General features: G+C 38.3%; 1 protein-coding gene across 5 annotated transcripts in view; it reads right to left on the bottom strand.

Moving 5' to 3' along the window:
* Positions 1-319: 319 nt before the first annotated feature.
* Positions 320-16,683, bottom strand: part of LOC126297381 (latrophilin Cirl) — a 715,307-nt gene continuing 698,943 nt past the window's right edge. For 3 of the 5 annotated variants that reach the window (XM_049988106.1, XM_049988105.1, XM_049988107.1), the window contains 2 exons: positions 11,944-12,147; positions 320-2,862 (listed from right to left, as the gene is read on the bottom strand). In XM_049988106.1, the coding sequence (XP_049844063.1) occupies positions 1,882-2,862; positions 11,944-12,147 (1,185 nt within the window). In that variant the 3' untranslated portion in view covers positions 320-1,881. Of the gene's footprint in view, positions 2,863-11,852; positions 12,148-16,683 lie in introns of all 5 variants that reach the window. The other 2 variants (XM_049988108.1, XM_049988109.1) reach the window with 1 other exon arrangement.

Raw genomic sequence — 16,683 nt, 5'->3', positions numbered from 1 at the left:
GGTTTCTGTTGCCATCATATGTATTTCCATGTGACACACAACAAATTCAAGATTAATATTAGTCTTGTTCTGCAAGTTACCAAACAGTTTAAAGGCAGTATCAGCTTACTATGAAATCAGCTTCTGAGATAGTCCACTTATGGTATGGGAATCTGGAATTACATTCCTTCAAAATATTTCTGACAGAAGACTTTACAACTCATTTCATCCACATATGTAAGCAGTTGTGAGCAGCACCATAAACTGACAAATAATTTTAGGCACCATACACTGGAATCAGGAACTGGGCTGAAGGAGTTGTGAAGGAAGTACCTCTCCATTAAGGTACAAATGAGCAATACAAATTTTATTTGATGATCTGTTTTGTTTTTTGATTGTTACAGTGAGAGACTTTTACAATTAAGTGTTACAACAGTTTCAGTGGAATACATTTCTTTAATAAAAAAAATAAACACTTGAAGAATCAAGGGAAAAGTATATTTTGCCTTCCCCATACGACCTGCAAATTTCTCATTCTTTCAATGCTCATTGGCAACTGAGTAAATTGAATTACACCAAAAAGTAACAAAGGGTATTTCAGTCAGTTTTCCCTACATTTCAGTTACATAATACAAATCTCAGACTGTGATTTACATCACATTTCATTTCTACAAGGACTTCATGTATAAATAAAAAAATACAACATACAAACTCTTAAATAATTTATTTCAAACAGTTGTGCAATCTCAAATTGTCCGTTACATAACTGTTAACAGTCTTTCAGACAAATACAACCTGGCCGAGTCCAGAAATCATTCTCAACTAAACACAGTAATTTATCTTTCCAGGTGACTTATCTGACATTTATTTACATTACATACATATATAGATACATTCCATTCTCAGAAAACATTACTTCGGTTACATCTTATGGGAATCGCAAGGGGTAGGGAAATGACACAAAAATTTACAGTATTCCGATGCACAGTAAGTCAGGAGGAAGGGTACTGATATTACACTTTTTGTGGGAGTTTGGTACACACAGAAGATAATTGTCACATATTTCACTACAACATACAACAAATATAGACCAAACCAAGGAATTCACGGCAGTCAGCTCTTGCAGAACCTGTGTTTCACTCAGTTTCTGAAACTGACTACCAGTGGTCTCCTTTAGTTCAATTCATATGCATTTAATGTGGATACATATCTTATATAATATAACATCCAGTTTACAACTCTGCTCTGAACATATAAATTTTATATAATGTAACATTGACTGACAATCAGTAGTTTTACACAAATTTGCATAATTTGACATCCATGTTAACTTATGCAGTTACACAAAGAGAACACACAGCACGATAAAACCAGGGGAAAATATACGATTCTACAACTAAGGAGGGGTAGATCAGATAAGCCATCATTTTCTATTTGTCAGCTAGGGGGAAGGGAGTGGCATCAGGTAACGGAAGAAATGCGTGATCAGTGAGTAGGAGAGGCTTCCATCAACATCAACATCGACATAAAGGAATGTGTGTCCATCTGCGTTGTTCGATCACAGATGTCTCTTATATTACATCTTTAGTCACCATTCTTATTGTGGATCTCTCCTAAAGGATTTCACATTTAAAACTTTGGAGTACACTAATTGTGAAATTATTACACTTCATTTTTAGGTGACCAACACCAAATCACATCGAAAGTACCCAAAACTTCTACAGTTCACTGAGCAGGAAGAGCAAGGGATGGCCATACAATGAAAGATAATGCATATTATTACACGTTTTCAGACAGTATCAAGCACAACCTACTTATTCCTAGTTTCAGCATACAGTGGCAGGGATTCAACCAATTATTTCTCATCACAATATCGAGATTCATTCCACAGAAAGTAGTTGCCTAACATTCACTGTAGGCTGTGACTGCCGGAGACCCATAAGGATACCGGTGTTCACGATGTTCGCGGTGCTCACGGTGGTGATGCCGCCGGCGATGGTGGTGGTGGTGATGGTGAGGCTGTTGCTGTGGCTGAGATTGTGGCTGTGACTGTGACTGTGGTTGTGACTGTGGCTGAGACTGAGACTGCGCATGTGCATGTCCATGTCCATGTCCATGTGCATGTCCATGTCCATGTGGATGTGAATGTGGCTGTGGCTGTGAATCTGACTGTGAATCTGACTGTGAGTGTGAGTGTGAGTGTGGATGTGACTGTGACTGTGACTGGGTCTGGGTCTGGGACTGGGACTGGGGCTGTGACTGTAGTTGTGGCTGTGTCTGCTGATGCTGCTCTTCACAATCGTGTGGATCGTACCCATGAATTCCATAGTCACGAGTGTCGTAGTCGCGAGGGTCGTAGCCACCGATGCCGTAATCGTAACTATTAGCTTCGTAGTCACGTGGATCGTAATCACATGAATCGTAACGTTCAGGTTCCAGATGGCAAACGACTGTCTCACCGTCGAGTACAGCAACTGTGCGAGCATTGCGTGCACGTGGTGTAGTCGTGTCACGATCGCCACCCGAGATTAGTGGCCTGTGGTCCAGGCCACCGACACTACCACCCCTCAGTGTCCCAGCAGTTGTACCCGCACCTCCACCACGCCGCCGTGAACTACTTCCTGCACCTCCGTGCACAGGCACGACACCTGCTCGTCGCCCGACCTCCTCGTAGACGGGATCGGCATCACGGATTTCAGTGTAAGTGTGGTTCCAGGGACTAGGAGAACGTGGTGCTCCACCGACATTCCCAGCAGTACGGGCTTCCCTGTCCCGCACAGCCGGTTGCAGACGTAGCGTACTCGGGTTAGCACTTGTCCCAGAGTCCTCTTGTTCAGAGCCACCATGTCCAGAATCACGGCTGTACGATTTAAACGAAATGTTCTGCAAATGGAAAAGAACGTGTAAGTATGAAACAAGTATATTCGTACCGTAACAAATATTTATTGCCGAGACCTCATCTGTATGTTACATAGTGGCATAACATTGTACACTGACACATGAATTCATGTATTCAGAAAATAGCTCTTCTTTTAATAATTATCATGTGCCTGCAAGTCTGTCTAATATGTAAAGGGTACAAATTTACCAATGATTAACAACAGATTATTTCCTGAAATGGCAGCATTGTTAGAAGAATACCCAAAACAAACACTTTTCATTAGAAAATATTTATGAAAAACTTGTGTTATTTTACTGAGCAGAGGAATTAAAGTGTGTAACAGTTTTGTACATACTTAAATCCTATTTTCAGGAAATACTGACAAAATTTCCAACTGACTGTATATCCTCATCCCTTTTCTTATACATGACATAATTTATCAAAGTAATGGCAGTTATAAGTCACAACATTCATTACTCTGCCCTTCCCTGTGGTGGTTTAGTCTACAGTTTGTACAAAAATAAATGCCCCTGTTCATTAAATTAACATACAACTAATTTTTTAATAATTCCTTTTCATCTCTTCCTGTGTATCAGTGGATAAATATTGGATTTCAATTCCTGGAGCTGTAGAAGGAAAAGCAAATTATTTTCCTGCACTAGTTTCCTATACACTTTCTTAGCTCTTTCTCTTTGGTGCTTGTCACACAGCACTTCGGCTTCTCCCAGGCACATATTTTAACACTAGTGTAGCTGCTACAGTGCAAGACAAGTTTCTGTTTTTGCAGTACACACACAATCAATTATAGAATTAATATAAAATTTACCACACAATAATTATATGAAAAAGAAATATAGTTACTGCATAAGTAAGAAGTGTGTGTAAATTAAAAGACTAATGCTATTGCACATCATATCAAACTGTAAATTTCTTGAACTGATTTTCTCCATCCCACTGTGGCACATAAATTTGCTAAGACTGGCACATGCAGTAGAAATTAGTGATATGACTGTCACCATATCCAGCAGCAGTGACTGCAAACCAAGCCCCCAAAGCGCTGCCTTGCTGTTGCACACCTTAGGCAGTTCATTCTAAGAGAAACATGCAAATAACCCAAATAACCATGGCCCGTGTTTAGTGTGCCAGCATCAAGAGAGGCTTTAATTTAATAAGCAAAACTGAAGCACTTGAAAACTGTTTTAGTAGTTAATGTAGCCATGAATGTGTGCAGTATCAAGTGAAAAACTTTTTAAATCTGTCTACATGAACCACCACCACTGATTTAAGTTTAGAGCATGCATAAATATAGATATCTGAGAAAACAGTGATATAGCTCTCTTCAAAAGCGCCTACTGTAACTGATAATCATACAGTCTGATGGTTATATGTTGGTTGGACAGTCTCTTGGCGAAATAATAGAATCTTTAAATAACTATCTAAAGTCTGCCTTTTTCAGTGACATTAGTAATTTACTGCTCATAAGCCATTAATTTTTTTTTTTAAGTACAGTAAACTGCAGTCACAAATATCAGTCTTCACATTCCTGATATCTGTGTGTGTTACTGCTCAAAGATAGTTCAAAAATCTTATTAAAATTGCATCTGAAATAATTAGTTTAATAAGGGACAAGTTCCAAATACTGTTGCAAGTCATAGTTTTAGATTTTTTGAATTAAATTTTGTGTGTACATCATTACCACAGCACTATTCTTTAAAAAAATACACTGCTTGAAACAAAACACATAACAGTTCAACGAAAGCATGAATAAGTCCTCTGAAATGCAACATTTCATCATTTGTTCTTAAAAGAACAGAAATCTTTTAATGGAAAATGTGAGTACCCTTGTGTAAGTGGAGGGTACTGATATTTTGCAGCTAATTAATTTCCTTTTGGCATGTAAACCATTGGCTGATTAAGAACCTTGGTTTGTTTCCTTCTGACCAAGTACAAATGAAGAGACTGCTTACGTTAATTGTGTGTGCTTATAGCCAAAAATTATATTTCTATCAGAACATATAAAGTAAAAACTAAGTTTAACTAAAAGGATTTGTTGTCTTTACCTAAACAATTTGTAGCACTGCTTATAACACTGATGTTTGTTAATAGTCATGTTAAGCAAATGCTGAATTGCTCCTTCATTTGTTAGCTACTTACCCTCCCTCCCCCCCCCCCCCCCCCTCTCTCTCTCTCTCTCTCTCTCTCTCTCTCTCTCTCTCTCTCTCTCTCTCTCTCTCTCTCTCTCTCTCTCTCTCTCTCTCTCGTGTGTGTGTGTGTGTGTGTGTGTGTGTGTGTGTGTGTGTGTCCCAAAATAAAAGTCACTAACAGTGACCGCTGGTTCTATCAAGTTTTCTATATGTGTGATCATTTCTTTCTTTATTTTATGCTTCTATTGCATGTTGAATGTAACTTAGTGATAAAAGAGTCCTCCAAAGAGCATCTCACCCATTAAGGTTGATAAAATCCAAAACATCGACTTTCAACTCCACGCGCGTCAAAGAAAATCATTCATTCAATGATACTAACATTGCAGAGAATGTACTGCCATAAATCTTCAAAGAAAAGAAGTTCTGCTAAACTAATTTAGAGAAGACCTTTGATACAAAAAGTCTGATCAACTCTAATGTTTTATTAGAAAATAGGTACATAAAATGAAAATGTCTACTAGACAAAATAAGGCACAGAATTATTATACTGCATTTCCCTTCTACTCTCTTCACTGTTGTCACCACTGTATGTACAGTTGTAGACTTACTTACAGCTAGCACTTATTTTACTTGGTAGCATACCTCCCACAAATGACAGTGATTTGATTTTGTGTTCCAGTCAGGCACAAAGTTTTAACTTGTGACAAGTTACTATTCCAGTGCATAGTCCACTAATATTTCATCATTTTTCAGTTCCTAATTTATGCAATTATCTGCTGATTAACACTTAGGCTACTCTACAACGAGATTTATCTTCTGAAATACCATTATTCCTATTTCACTGTGGATTTTCCATTGTCGTATCATAATTTTGATGGAAAGGTAGTCAATGTACCAACAAGCAAGTGACTAAAAATACAGATTACTAATTTTTACTATTACTAAACCGTTCCACAACATTTAAATGTAAAATTGTTCTACTTAAAAGGACTCTGTTGTTAGAGTGCTATGACAAGAAGGAAAAACCACTCAAGATTACTACATCTTTACAGCAAAGATCTCTTTCGGTGACAAGGTACAAGACATCTGCAGCTACTCTACTCATCTTAAGAAACTCCCAGTTTTAAAAATCAATCTATTATTTATTATTTGATGTACACTTAAATTTAGAAAAGGCTTCAGGTGACAGCTACTAATCCCAACGCCCATTCTTCCTTAAGTACAAGAACAAAGTTACTACACCACCTGTTTCGAAATAATTGTTTCAGGAAATGTGGAGGACTTCATTATAACTATAATCTGTATTTTTACATTTTTAACATTTCATAACAAATTAAAATTTCATGGCCTTTATATCTGTACAGTCATCAACAAATATGAATAATTTGTATAATACTTAACTAGTGACACAAATGACAAATACAAGTATGAAAAACAACAATAAGGATGAACCAAATACAACATTTTAACTTAAATGCATGAACACTTAGCAAAAATGAATGGATCTAAGCTTGCATGTCTTCCCATATAATAATTCTGGTTTTGTAGGGTGTGATGATGGTCATAGTGAGGTGTGCTGGCAGGGAAATAATAAAACCATAAAATGAATGAATTTCACACCAAAAGCTGTATAACAGAATGTATGCCAATAAAAAGATATGCAAAATTCTACAACAGAACTTTTTCTCCCGATATTTTCCATTTGTTATACACTAGAATAAATTATTTCTATGCTAGGTACTACAGTTAAAAAAAAATTAATTAAGAACATCCAGAACTTAAAGAACTCTAAAAAGCAGTATTTTCACCTTAGAAATGAACTGAAAGAACTGTTGTTATGGAAAGACAAGCTCTGTGTACTTGCTCCACATAGTGACACACGCAATTAAAGAACATTACCTAGAAAAGAAATAAATAAAATATGAGAAACAGTTCAAAAACTGAAGTTAAACTTGTGAATTGGCTTGTTTCTGTTGATGAGAAGGAAAAGTGTAATACAATTAATACTTTGAAAAATTTAACTATCATTTCTCAGTTTCCATTCAATTATTGACTGTACATGAGAAAGGAAAATTGTAAAGGCCTTAGTAATTGGCTTTCAGTCACCAGAGAAAATAAATGAAGACTATTTCTCCACTAAAAAATGTGGGAAGCATATAGAATATTGCAGCCATTACGTAAATCAATAATATTTGTTAAAATTCCATCTGCATTGGATTTTACTAACAACAAAAGATCAAACAGCTTGTAAATGAGATCATGTAAAAATTCTTCCTATTCCACTGCTATTTTTGTAATTCTCCCATTCTATTGTGTACCCACAATTCATATTACCCAGAGAAGTTATATGATATTATTTTTGAAAACTCTAACAATAACAGATAACTCTGCAGAAGAGTAAGTTGTGCATCTATGTCAAAATCAAACAAGAAGTTTTGGAACGGGTGGTACTTCATCTTGATCAATTACTATTTGCACAGTTATATGCTGGAAGAGAGTGAGGGTTGTAGCATGTCAACAGACATTTGGAATTAGTGGTATTATCAGTGAAGCAAGTTATGGCCACAACAATTTGTGGAAGAGGTACCAGTTTTCAGTCAGGTATTAGAATGTGGTATAACACAAAATGTACAAGTAGCAGCAGCTTAACAAAGACTGACCACATGTTCTCTCCATTAGTAAGGTAGTCTTTTTAGATGGAATGTAACATGTTTAGGAATTTTTTGAATGTGTACATTAAACAGACTGCACAGACACGTAGTGCTCCAATGGCTATATGCCAACAGATGATGAAAAACAAACCTAAGGGAACGAACAGGAATTTAATAAACAAACCTAAATCAAACAATGAATCTGCTTAAATTCTTCTTAGGTTTGCAGCCAGGTGGTTTTACTAAAAGGGCATGATATTTTGCTACACAGTATTACAGGTTTCATCAAATGATGCAGAAACATTTTGGAAAATAATGAATTTGAAATCATATTTAACTGATGAGTGTGCAAAATATTGTGCTCTTTCAACACTATCAGGCTGCAAGCTTGAGAAGTATACAAATAATTATTATCCCATGAAACTTTATAGGGTACAACAAATATCTGCTTTCAAATGAAATTATATTGAAATAACACTGACCAACACAATCCACAGCAGTCCTAATAGAATTAGCACAGACAATACTGCTACAGCAGAATGTCTTGCCACGAAAAATAGGAAAAATATGACCATGTTTCAGTACTGAGAACAGCAATTTGCAGCACCATATATTATTATATGAATTTAATTTCTCACTTTATAATAAGCAACTACATTTTTACTATACACATCACCACTGCCAAATACTGTCATCGACATTTTAACATGGCCAGAGACAAACAACACCTTGCTTCAAATAAAGAGTAAGGTGCTTTTACAGAATTAAGAAGAAATCTGAAATACGTCTGTTTTCCACTGATCAAGTCAAGATATGAAGGAAGCACCAGCACTATCACTCTGTTTAACATAGTGTTGTGACATTCAGGTCATCAGGTCATCTTCTGCCACTAAATTTCTAATGACATACTATAATGGGAGGCACAACAAGCACATCATAATTTTCCGATCATAAGGACCTTTCAGGAATAACCAGGCAGAGACAATGTTAAATATTCAAAATGTAATTGGTAGCTTCAATGAACTGTCTAGAGAAGACCTTCCACTTCATCTGATATTTCTTTCATATTACAGAATGTTTATTGTGTTACTCAAATTAAGTTGCATGCTAAAATGCTAAAATGTTGCAATAAACCAACAAATGGGGCTAGAGAAGAATGTAATGGACCTGACTCAAGGGTGAAATCTAATCCCAATGATCTTTTCTTGTTCCTTTCAGTTAACTTCGAGTGTTTACAATTATGTTTGGCATGAATATGGTTTTGTGTACGTCAAAAATGATACAACTCAATTTCTAACGTCTTACCAAGAATTCCAGCTATATCATCACTTTCCCACTTCACTTCAATTTGCATCTCTAGTCATAAAACATATAAAATTGATATTACACAAAAAAGTATAATAATTCTTTATGGGCTGTACAAATCAAGAATTTCAGTTCAGTTCAGTTCACAACTTGAACTTTTCTTTCCATATTCCATTTGCTTTGGGTTTCTTCCCTATCAGTCAGATATCTACAACACAGAAAGGAGCACAGAGCTCAGACAGGTTGCTTATAGGATGCACGAAGGAAAGGGTCTGGCAGCGTGCACGGTCACAAAGACTGACGCAGAGAAGCATGCACGTTAGGCTCACCTTCGACATCAAAGATTTACGGAGCGATGCCAGGTGCCCAGTGGAGGCTGGGGCCAAGGTTCGGAGAGAAATGGTATTTGATTTAGGTTCTGATACTTCATGTTCTGAAAGGACAGGGCAGTGAAGGGGGGAAACACACACCTCGACGGCCGGTTCCACATCAATCCGGATGTCGCTGTTGAGACCGTTGGCTGCAGTGCCGAGGCAGTCGTGACTCCGCAGTGTCAGCACATACTGAAACACCCACATACCTCAGCCAGCACCTCACATGAACGTGTACGTGCAGCCACTGCTAGTCCCGGTTCTTCAGCAGCAGTTTTGAAACATGATGGATGAGACATTCAAATAATTCTGAACCTTACATCTACAACTTCAAACTAAGTTGTCAGATATTTCAAATTACTCAAATTAAGAAGACACCGTGTGTGTTTTGTGATGAATGTCTGTTGTCTAGTGAGAATGTCTAATGATCTGAAAATATGAAATAATGTTACAAACAGAAATGGTGTCACCCACAAGTCACCACTTTCGATGGATGATGTTTCTGGCCAAATAAAGAAAACTGTGTGCCTCAATTTTAATAACATCTCGTTACTGTAATACACATATCTTGGCAAGACAGTTTTATGTTGACTGATTTCTTACTGTGGATGCAGTCTTACCACAGCATATAACAACTTAAAGTAAGTTGCACGAAACCATAAAAGAACAAAGTTGAGAATATACAATGAAGTTGATCTTTACGACATATCAAGGAATACTACTAGATTTAAGACCTGTAGACAAAATACTGCAACAGCAGATGACCTACACAAAATAAGCTTTTCAAATCCAAATACCATAACAGAGTTCCTTACTGTCAAACAAATAAACATTTTACTGTAATAGTTGGCAGTATAAGTATGGGTGGAAGAACTGAAAAGATTTCATGAAACAGTTGCTAAAGTAACCTCATACATGTCGCACACACACACAGAACATCCATTTTATAAATGCTCTGCAGTATCTTTTGCAAGAAATTTTACTAATGAGAAAAATCTACACTCCAACGAGACTATTAATTCCTGTGTATTGTGAGTGAACTTTCTTTTCCACTGATTGAAGACAGTCATCATCTTAGACCACAGTTTCTCTTCCAAATATAAATTCTGAATCAGTGTAAGATAATATAAAATATAGAGGCTACAGTCCTGAAAGTAATAGACTCAAGTTATGAATCTAAAGTTATTGTATGATTAATATACACACTTTCTATCACAGTGTGTTCCCAAAGCAAATATACATAACAAGCATATTAAAAAAATTTCCCTCACAGAGAAAGTTATCAATGGAATGAAGTAACCATAAAGGGTATTTCCCATAAGTATATGTGAAGTCACTGTTGTGGTCAAATAACTATTTTCATGACAAGACCATATGAAAAAGAATGGGGAAAAAGAGGGAGTGGAGAAAAGAGCACATTGGCTGAAGCGAAGAAAAGGGAGATGGTGTAAATTTGATCTCTCACAGTAACATTCTTATCAGCTCAGACAGAAATTACACTGCGTTACAAAGAATGAGGATGGAAGAGCCATGCATTACTATTGAATTATCATTTGCTGAAAGCACTGAAGTGCTGAACCAAGTAAGAATCAAATACAAAGGAAAAATGTTCATGCTAAAAATTCACTGATGTCCATCTCAAATGGAATACAATAAAATCTGTCTGCAACAAAATGTGTAATACATACACCATAGAGAATTTCTGTGAATGTTGATTACATCATGAAAAGTATTACATTTCATAGTATTACAAAACGTAAGGAATTGTATTGAAAATAGCAGGTTACCCTTCATGTGAAACTAAACACATGTATAATGTTTAATGAACTGAAAATGTAATTCGAGTATAATAATTATTGGTCTGCTTAGTGTTGGTACACAAATCGATTGTTTAAATATCTTTGTACAAGTATTACCTGACTCAATTAAAACTTACGTACAGAAATATATTCTTATATTCAGTATCATAGTGCCACAGTTGCTAGATCTGTTCTTCCATTCCAGGCTCCAAAATTGCTTCAGTTTCCAGAAGCAACTATGGCACTGCAGAAGCACATCATATTTGATGTACACTGGTTTAAGTAATACTTACAAACAACATGTTATAACTTAGCTTTCCCTTCTCATTTATAAGGCTACAAAAGTGGCACAAATGTTATATAAACATGGGCACAGCATTCACGTATCAGTGTATTCAGTTCTATAGATGAAAGCTTTCTTGGTACAACATGTTTTATCTGTGAGCATAATGACAGTCAGTAGCTCATATTTACTCAGTTTCAGCAGACTTTTGAAGCACATGGTATTTTTATCAGTAAAGTACTCCAAAAAGCCCACAGAAGTGCCGACCCAGCCACTCCCAACACCACACGGTGCAGCGCAGCGCAACCGTTAGCTCCGTGCCGACATGCAAAAGCCACTACACTAGGCGAGGCAGGCAGATTAAGGCGGGCCCCACCACAGCGGTCGAGCGGTCACTTCGACGGGGCCTGGCCGCCCGACAGAATTGCCACAGCATTACCTTGAGCGTGCCGGGTCGCAGGGACGGGGGCGCCGGGGCTGTGGTGGGGCCGCGCCCGAGCGAGCGCCCGCGCCGAAGTCGAGGTACCCACGCTAGTGCCGTGCGGTGACAGGGCCGAACTGTCCGTTGAGTGAGAGTTGGGATTGTTGGCAGCATAACCCGAACCAGATCCCGAGCCCGATCCGGAAGCCATGCCGCGTCCTCCATGCTCCTTGGCTGCTCCACTCCTGCTGCTCTTCTTCCTACACTGCAGCCACGGGTACCTCCGCACAAGCTTCCTGTATTCCTTTCGCACCTGAGAAAAGTCACCAGTTTTGTAATTTCCCTCAGGTTGTTAAGTTCGGCTATTCTTATTGAATACTTTACACAGGATAAGATCTGAATCTAATTCTTGTGCTGAAATGTTTTGCACAAAACACAGCAAATTAACACAGTTTCTATCACATGCATTTTGGGATGAGAATTTTTCTGTTTGTACTTTAAAAAAACCACCTCATGCTGTCGACAGCAGAAATATCATGACAGTATGCTATACTGATAAGATAACTGGAGGAAAAGGAAAACTAAGAAGAAGAAGAAGAAGAAGAAGAAGAAGAAGAAGAGGAGGAGAAAAAATTGAACTTTTAACCTTATTCCCATGATAATGAGTTAACTAGTGGATATTAATGATTCCAAGTATATTTCAGTTCTCCTTTAAATGCAGTTATTCATCTTATAACACAGCTGATCAAATCTGACAAGACATTTTATTAGAATTACCTGAGGTAACTAAAAGCAGTGGGCAAAGATTCGAAGAAGAATTTATGTGATTAAATCTTCAATATTTTACCCCAGTGTACTACCTGCTCCTTTTTTCTAGTTGTATTCTGGTCATAACCCTACACAAAAAAGAAAAAAAAAGAAAAATCCTAGGTCAAATCTTACGAGGAGCACTGGTACCAACATAATGAGGGTAAGGAAAATTGACCTAGTCCCATACTGTCACATGGGATTACATAAATAACAGCCATCAGTTCTGCACCAGACAGACACCTTGAAACTAATGAACATATCCACTAAAATTAAATTTCAAGTATTTGTTTGTAATTTGTATCTCAATGAATTATTGGGGAACATTTGAGACTCTGCATTAATTTCACTTTCCTTGGAAGGGATATGTGCTTCGAAACACATGATGCTAGGTACACTTGCTGTGAGTCAGTATCCATTAAATGTTGCTTTCTACAAACTGACACTGAAGTTATTTGTTTGTCTGTCTGGCAAGACAGGAAGTGAATTCGGCTTCTGAAGGTTTTCTGTTTTTTTCGTTTGTTTGTTTGTGTGTGTGTGTGTGTGTGTGTGTGTGTGTGTGTGTGTGTGTGTGTGTGTGTGAGAGAGAGAGAGAGAGAGAGAGAGAGAGAGAGAGAGAGATATGAGGAGGGAGGGAGGAAGGGGATGGGAGGAAGTAGCTTCTCTCACCTGCCACTCACTGGGTTACACTCATGGCTTTCCCAGAAAAACGCCATTCCATTGACTCTACATTGTTCCTCTCCTTTTTCAGTCATTAATCACAAACTATAGAGATAAGTTCCTTTCCTGCTAAAATAATGGACAGCAAGCACCATTTTGATTCCTGCACCATATATTCTTTGAAGCATTACATTCCCTTAGTGAAATACACACACCAAAAAAATTTTTGCATCACCTCATTTCCAGGAGCTCCAGAACCTGTGCAGAAAATTGGAATAAAGATCAACATAAACATCATTTCGGCCATTTTTATTGTGCATGAAAACCACACATTGTATGTTGTACAACCATGCAGTGAGACCTTCAAAGGTGGTGGTCCAAATTGCTGTACACACTGGTACCACTAATACCCAGTAGCACGTCCTCTTGCATTGATGCATGCCTGTACTCATCATGGCATACTAACCACAAGTTCATCAAGGCAATGTTGGTCCAGATTGCTCAACGATTCGGCGTACATCCCTCTGAGTTGTTGGTGGGTCACGTCATCCATAAACTGCCCTTTTCAATCTACCCCAGGCATGTTCGATTGGGTTCATGTCTGGAGAACATGCTAGCCACTCTAGTCGAGCGATGTCATTATCCTGAAGGAAGGCATTCACAAGACATGCACGATGGGGGCATGAATTGTCGTCCATGAAGACAAATGCCTCGCCAATATGCTACGGATATGGTTGCACTATCGGTCAGAGGATGGCATTCAAGTATCGTACAGCCATTATGGCGCCTTTCATGACCGTACGTCGGCCCCACAGAATGCCACTCCAAAAGAGCAGGGAACTTCCACCTTGCTGCACTCGCTGGACAGTGTTTCTAAGGCGTTCAGCCTGACCAGGTTACCTCCAAACACGTCTCCGATGTTTGACTGGTTGAAGGATTATGCGACACTCATTGGTGATGAGAACATGAAGCTAGTCCTGAGTGGTCAATTCATCATGTTGAATGGCCCATCTGTGCAGTGCTGCATGGTGTCATGGATGCAAAGATGGACCTTGCCATGGACATTGGGAGTGAAGTTGTGCATCATGCAACCTATTGCACACAGTTTGAGTCATAATACAACGTCATGTGGCTGCACGAAAAGCATTATTCAACATGGTGACGTTGCTGTCAGGGTTTCTCTGAGCCATAATCCATAGGTAGCAGTCATCCACTGCAGTAGTAGCCCTGGGGCGAACTGAGTGAGGTATGTCATCGACGGTTCCTGTCTCTCTGTATCTCCTCCATGTCCGAACAACATCGCATTGGTTCACTCCGAGATGCCTGGACACTTCCCTTGTTGAGAGACCTTCCTGGTACAAAGTAATAATGTAAACATGATCAAACCACAGTAGTGACTATCTAGGCATGGTTGAACTACAGGCAACATGAGCCGTGTACCCCCTTCCTGGTGGAATGACTGGAACTGATCGGCTGTCGGACCCCCTCCATCTAACAGGTGCTGCTCATGGCTGGTTGTTTACATCTTTGGGCATGTTTAGTGACATCTCTGAACAGTCAGAGGGACTGTATCTATATCCACAGTCAACGTCTCTCTTCAGGTGTTCTGGGAACCGTAGTGATGCAAAACTTTTTTTGATGTGTGTATATGACCCACAGAGAGGATTTAGTGATCACTTATTAATGTTCTCAAAAGATTTCTCTGATGCATTTTCTGATTTATATATTTGATTTGACATAGTAACTGCTTCAATGTTAGCCCTCCTAGAGCCTCATATACTTGTTACCATATAGCATAGTAGTTACTAAAGTGACAAATGGAGATGTGTATGCTAGTATGCATGCAAAACCACTTATTTCCTAACATGTGTCACATACTGACACAGGGACCATTCACTACGTTCCTTTTCACCACAAATTTCTGTTGAGTGCATCATCAGGTTTGTGACTTGTCACTTACATTTAATCCATGACCTCGTCTAACCATCACTTTTTGGGACAAAATGTCATAACGGAGGACAATTCTGCCATAGATTTGTCATAGCAGTTAGATACATTGAGCATAGTATTTTGGAATATTGTCCTGGTATCCCAATCATACAAGTTCAAAAGACAGCCACAAGGCATGACAGCAGCAAGGTGGCATTGCTAATACTTCGGAGTGCTGCTCTCACTGCCTCAGTAATCAGTGCAGGGCACACCCTATGCCTATCGGCACCTACCGTCACACCATAAAGCTATCAGCGCAAGGGTCTGTACATCATTTGCACTCTGACTGTGTTCTCGTATCATTCCTTGTACGCATTATAGCTGGATTTCAGATATTGCTATGATTAGGCTCTTGATTTGGTTTGCATTCCAGACTTGTCAATCTGTTGTGTTGAACTGTTGTTTGTCTATCACTGTTGTTGACTTTCATGGTTTTTGGAGACTCACCATCGACACTCTCAGCCACTGTCTCCTGTTCATGTCAGACTCTGGTAACCATAATTATAATCACCAGGAGATGGACTGCACAAATTGCACTTGTTGTAATGAGGTCCTGAGCAAGACCACAATAGTAGACTTTGTCTAGATTAGTGTTTTACACTGCAGAAATAGATCACTATTTCATGGTTCACTGTCAGAAAGGATCCTCCTCATGCTCATTTATACGAAAATAACTGTAAACGCACATTAGAGCCAACTAGAGTAATAAGAACTCACACAGAGCCAGTTGCAATTAACTTCCTTCTTGCTTATCCTCAAAGCCCTTGTGAAAACCATCATATTCTGGGGAATTTGAAGTTAAAGGGGTAGTATTTTCAGAATACTGAAATGTGTTATAGGAATTATGTCTTGCATTAACTCAAGAACATACTACAGGGACCTCTTCAGAAAACTTGGTATTTTGACAACTGTTTCACAATATGTATATTAATTAATGTCCTTTTTCATTAACAATATTTTTCTTTACACAAAAATAGCGAAAAGCATAAATATAACACCACAACCAAAAAACAATCACCACAAAGACCTCAAGGGGTTAACATAATTAGTAATCTGGAGTCAGATACATGGATACATGAGTATTCGACAGCCTGCCAAAGTACATTAAATATTATTTGGATAATGCAGTAGAGTTTTAAGCCTGAATTAAAGAACTTTCCAACTCCTACTGTAGTGCACAATATCTTCTTATAAACTCTTAAAATTCAATGTTTTAGGTTATTGCATAATTAGAATTAGCTGTGTGGTAAATAACATAATGTCATTTCACTGTATTAAATGTACGTCCTTGACGTTTCTCGCTATCCTAGAGACTACTCGCCATGGCAGCCACTTTAATGTGGCAGTTTTTGGTGTGTGTGTGTGTGTGTGTGTGTGTGTGTGGGGGGGGGGG

The sequence above is a fragment of the Schistocerca gregaria genome, chromosome X (genome assembly GCF_023897955.1).
Source record: "Schistocerca gregaria isolate iqSchGreg1 chromosome X, iqSchGreg1.2, whole genome shotgun sequence".
Taxonomy (NCBI): Eukaryota; Metazoa; Arthropoda; class Insecta; order Orthoptera; family Acrididae; genus Schistocerca; species Schistocerca gregaria.
Note: the sequence above shows the minus strand (reverse complement) of the source record. Positions and strands in the feature narration are given on the sequence as shown.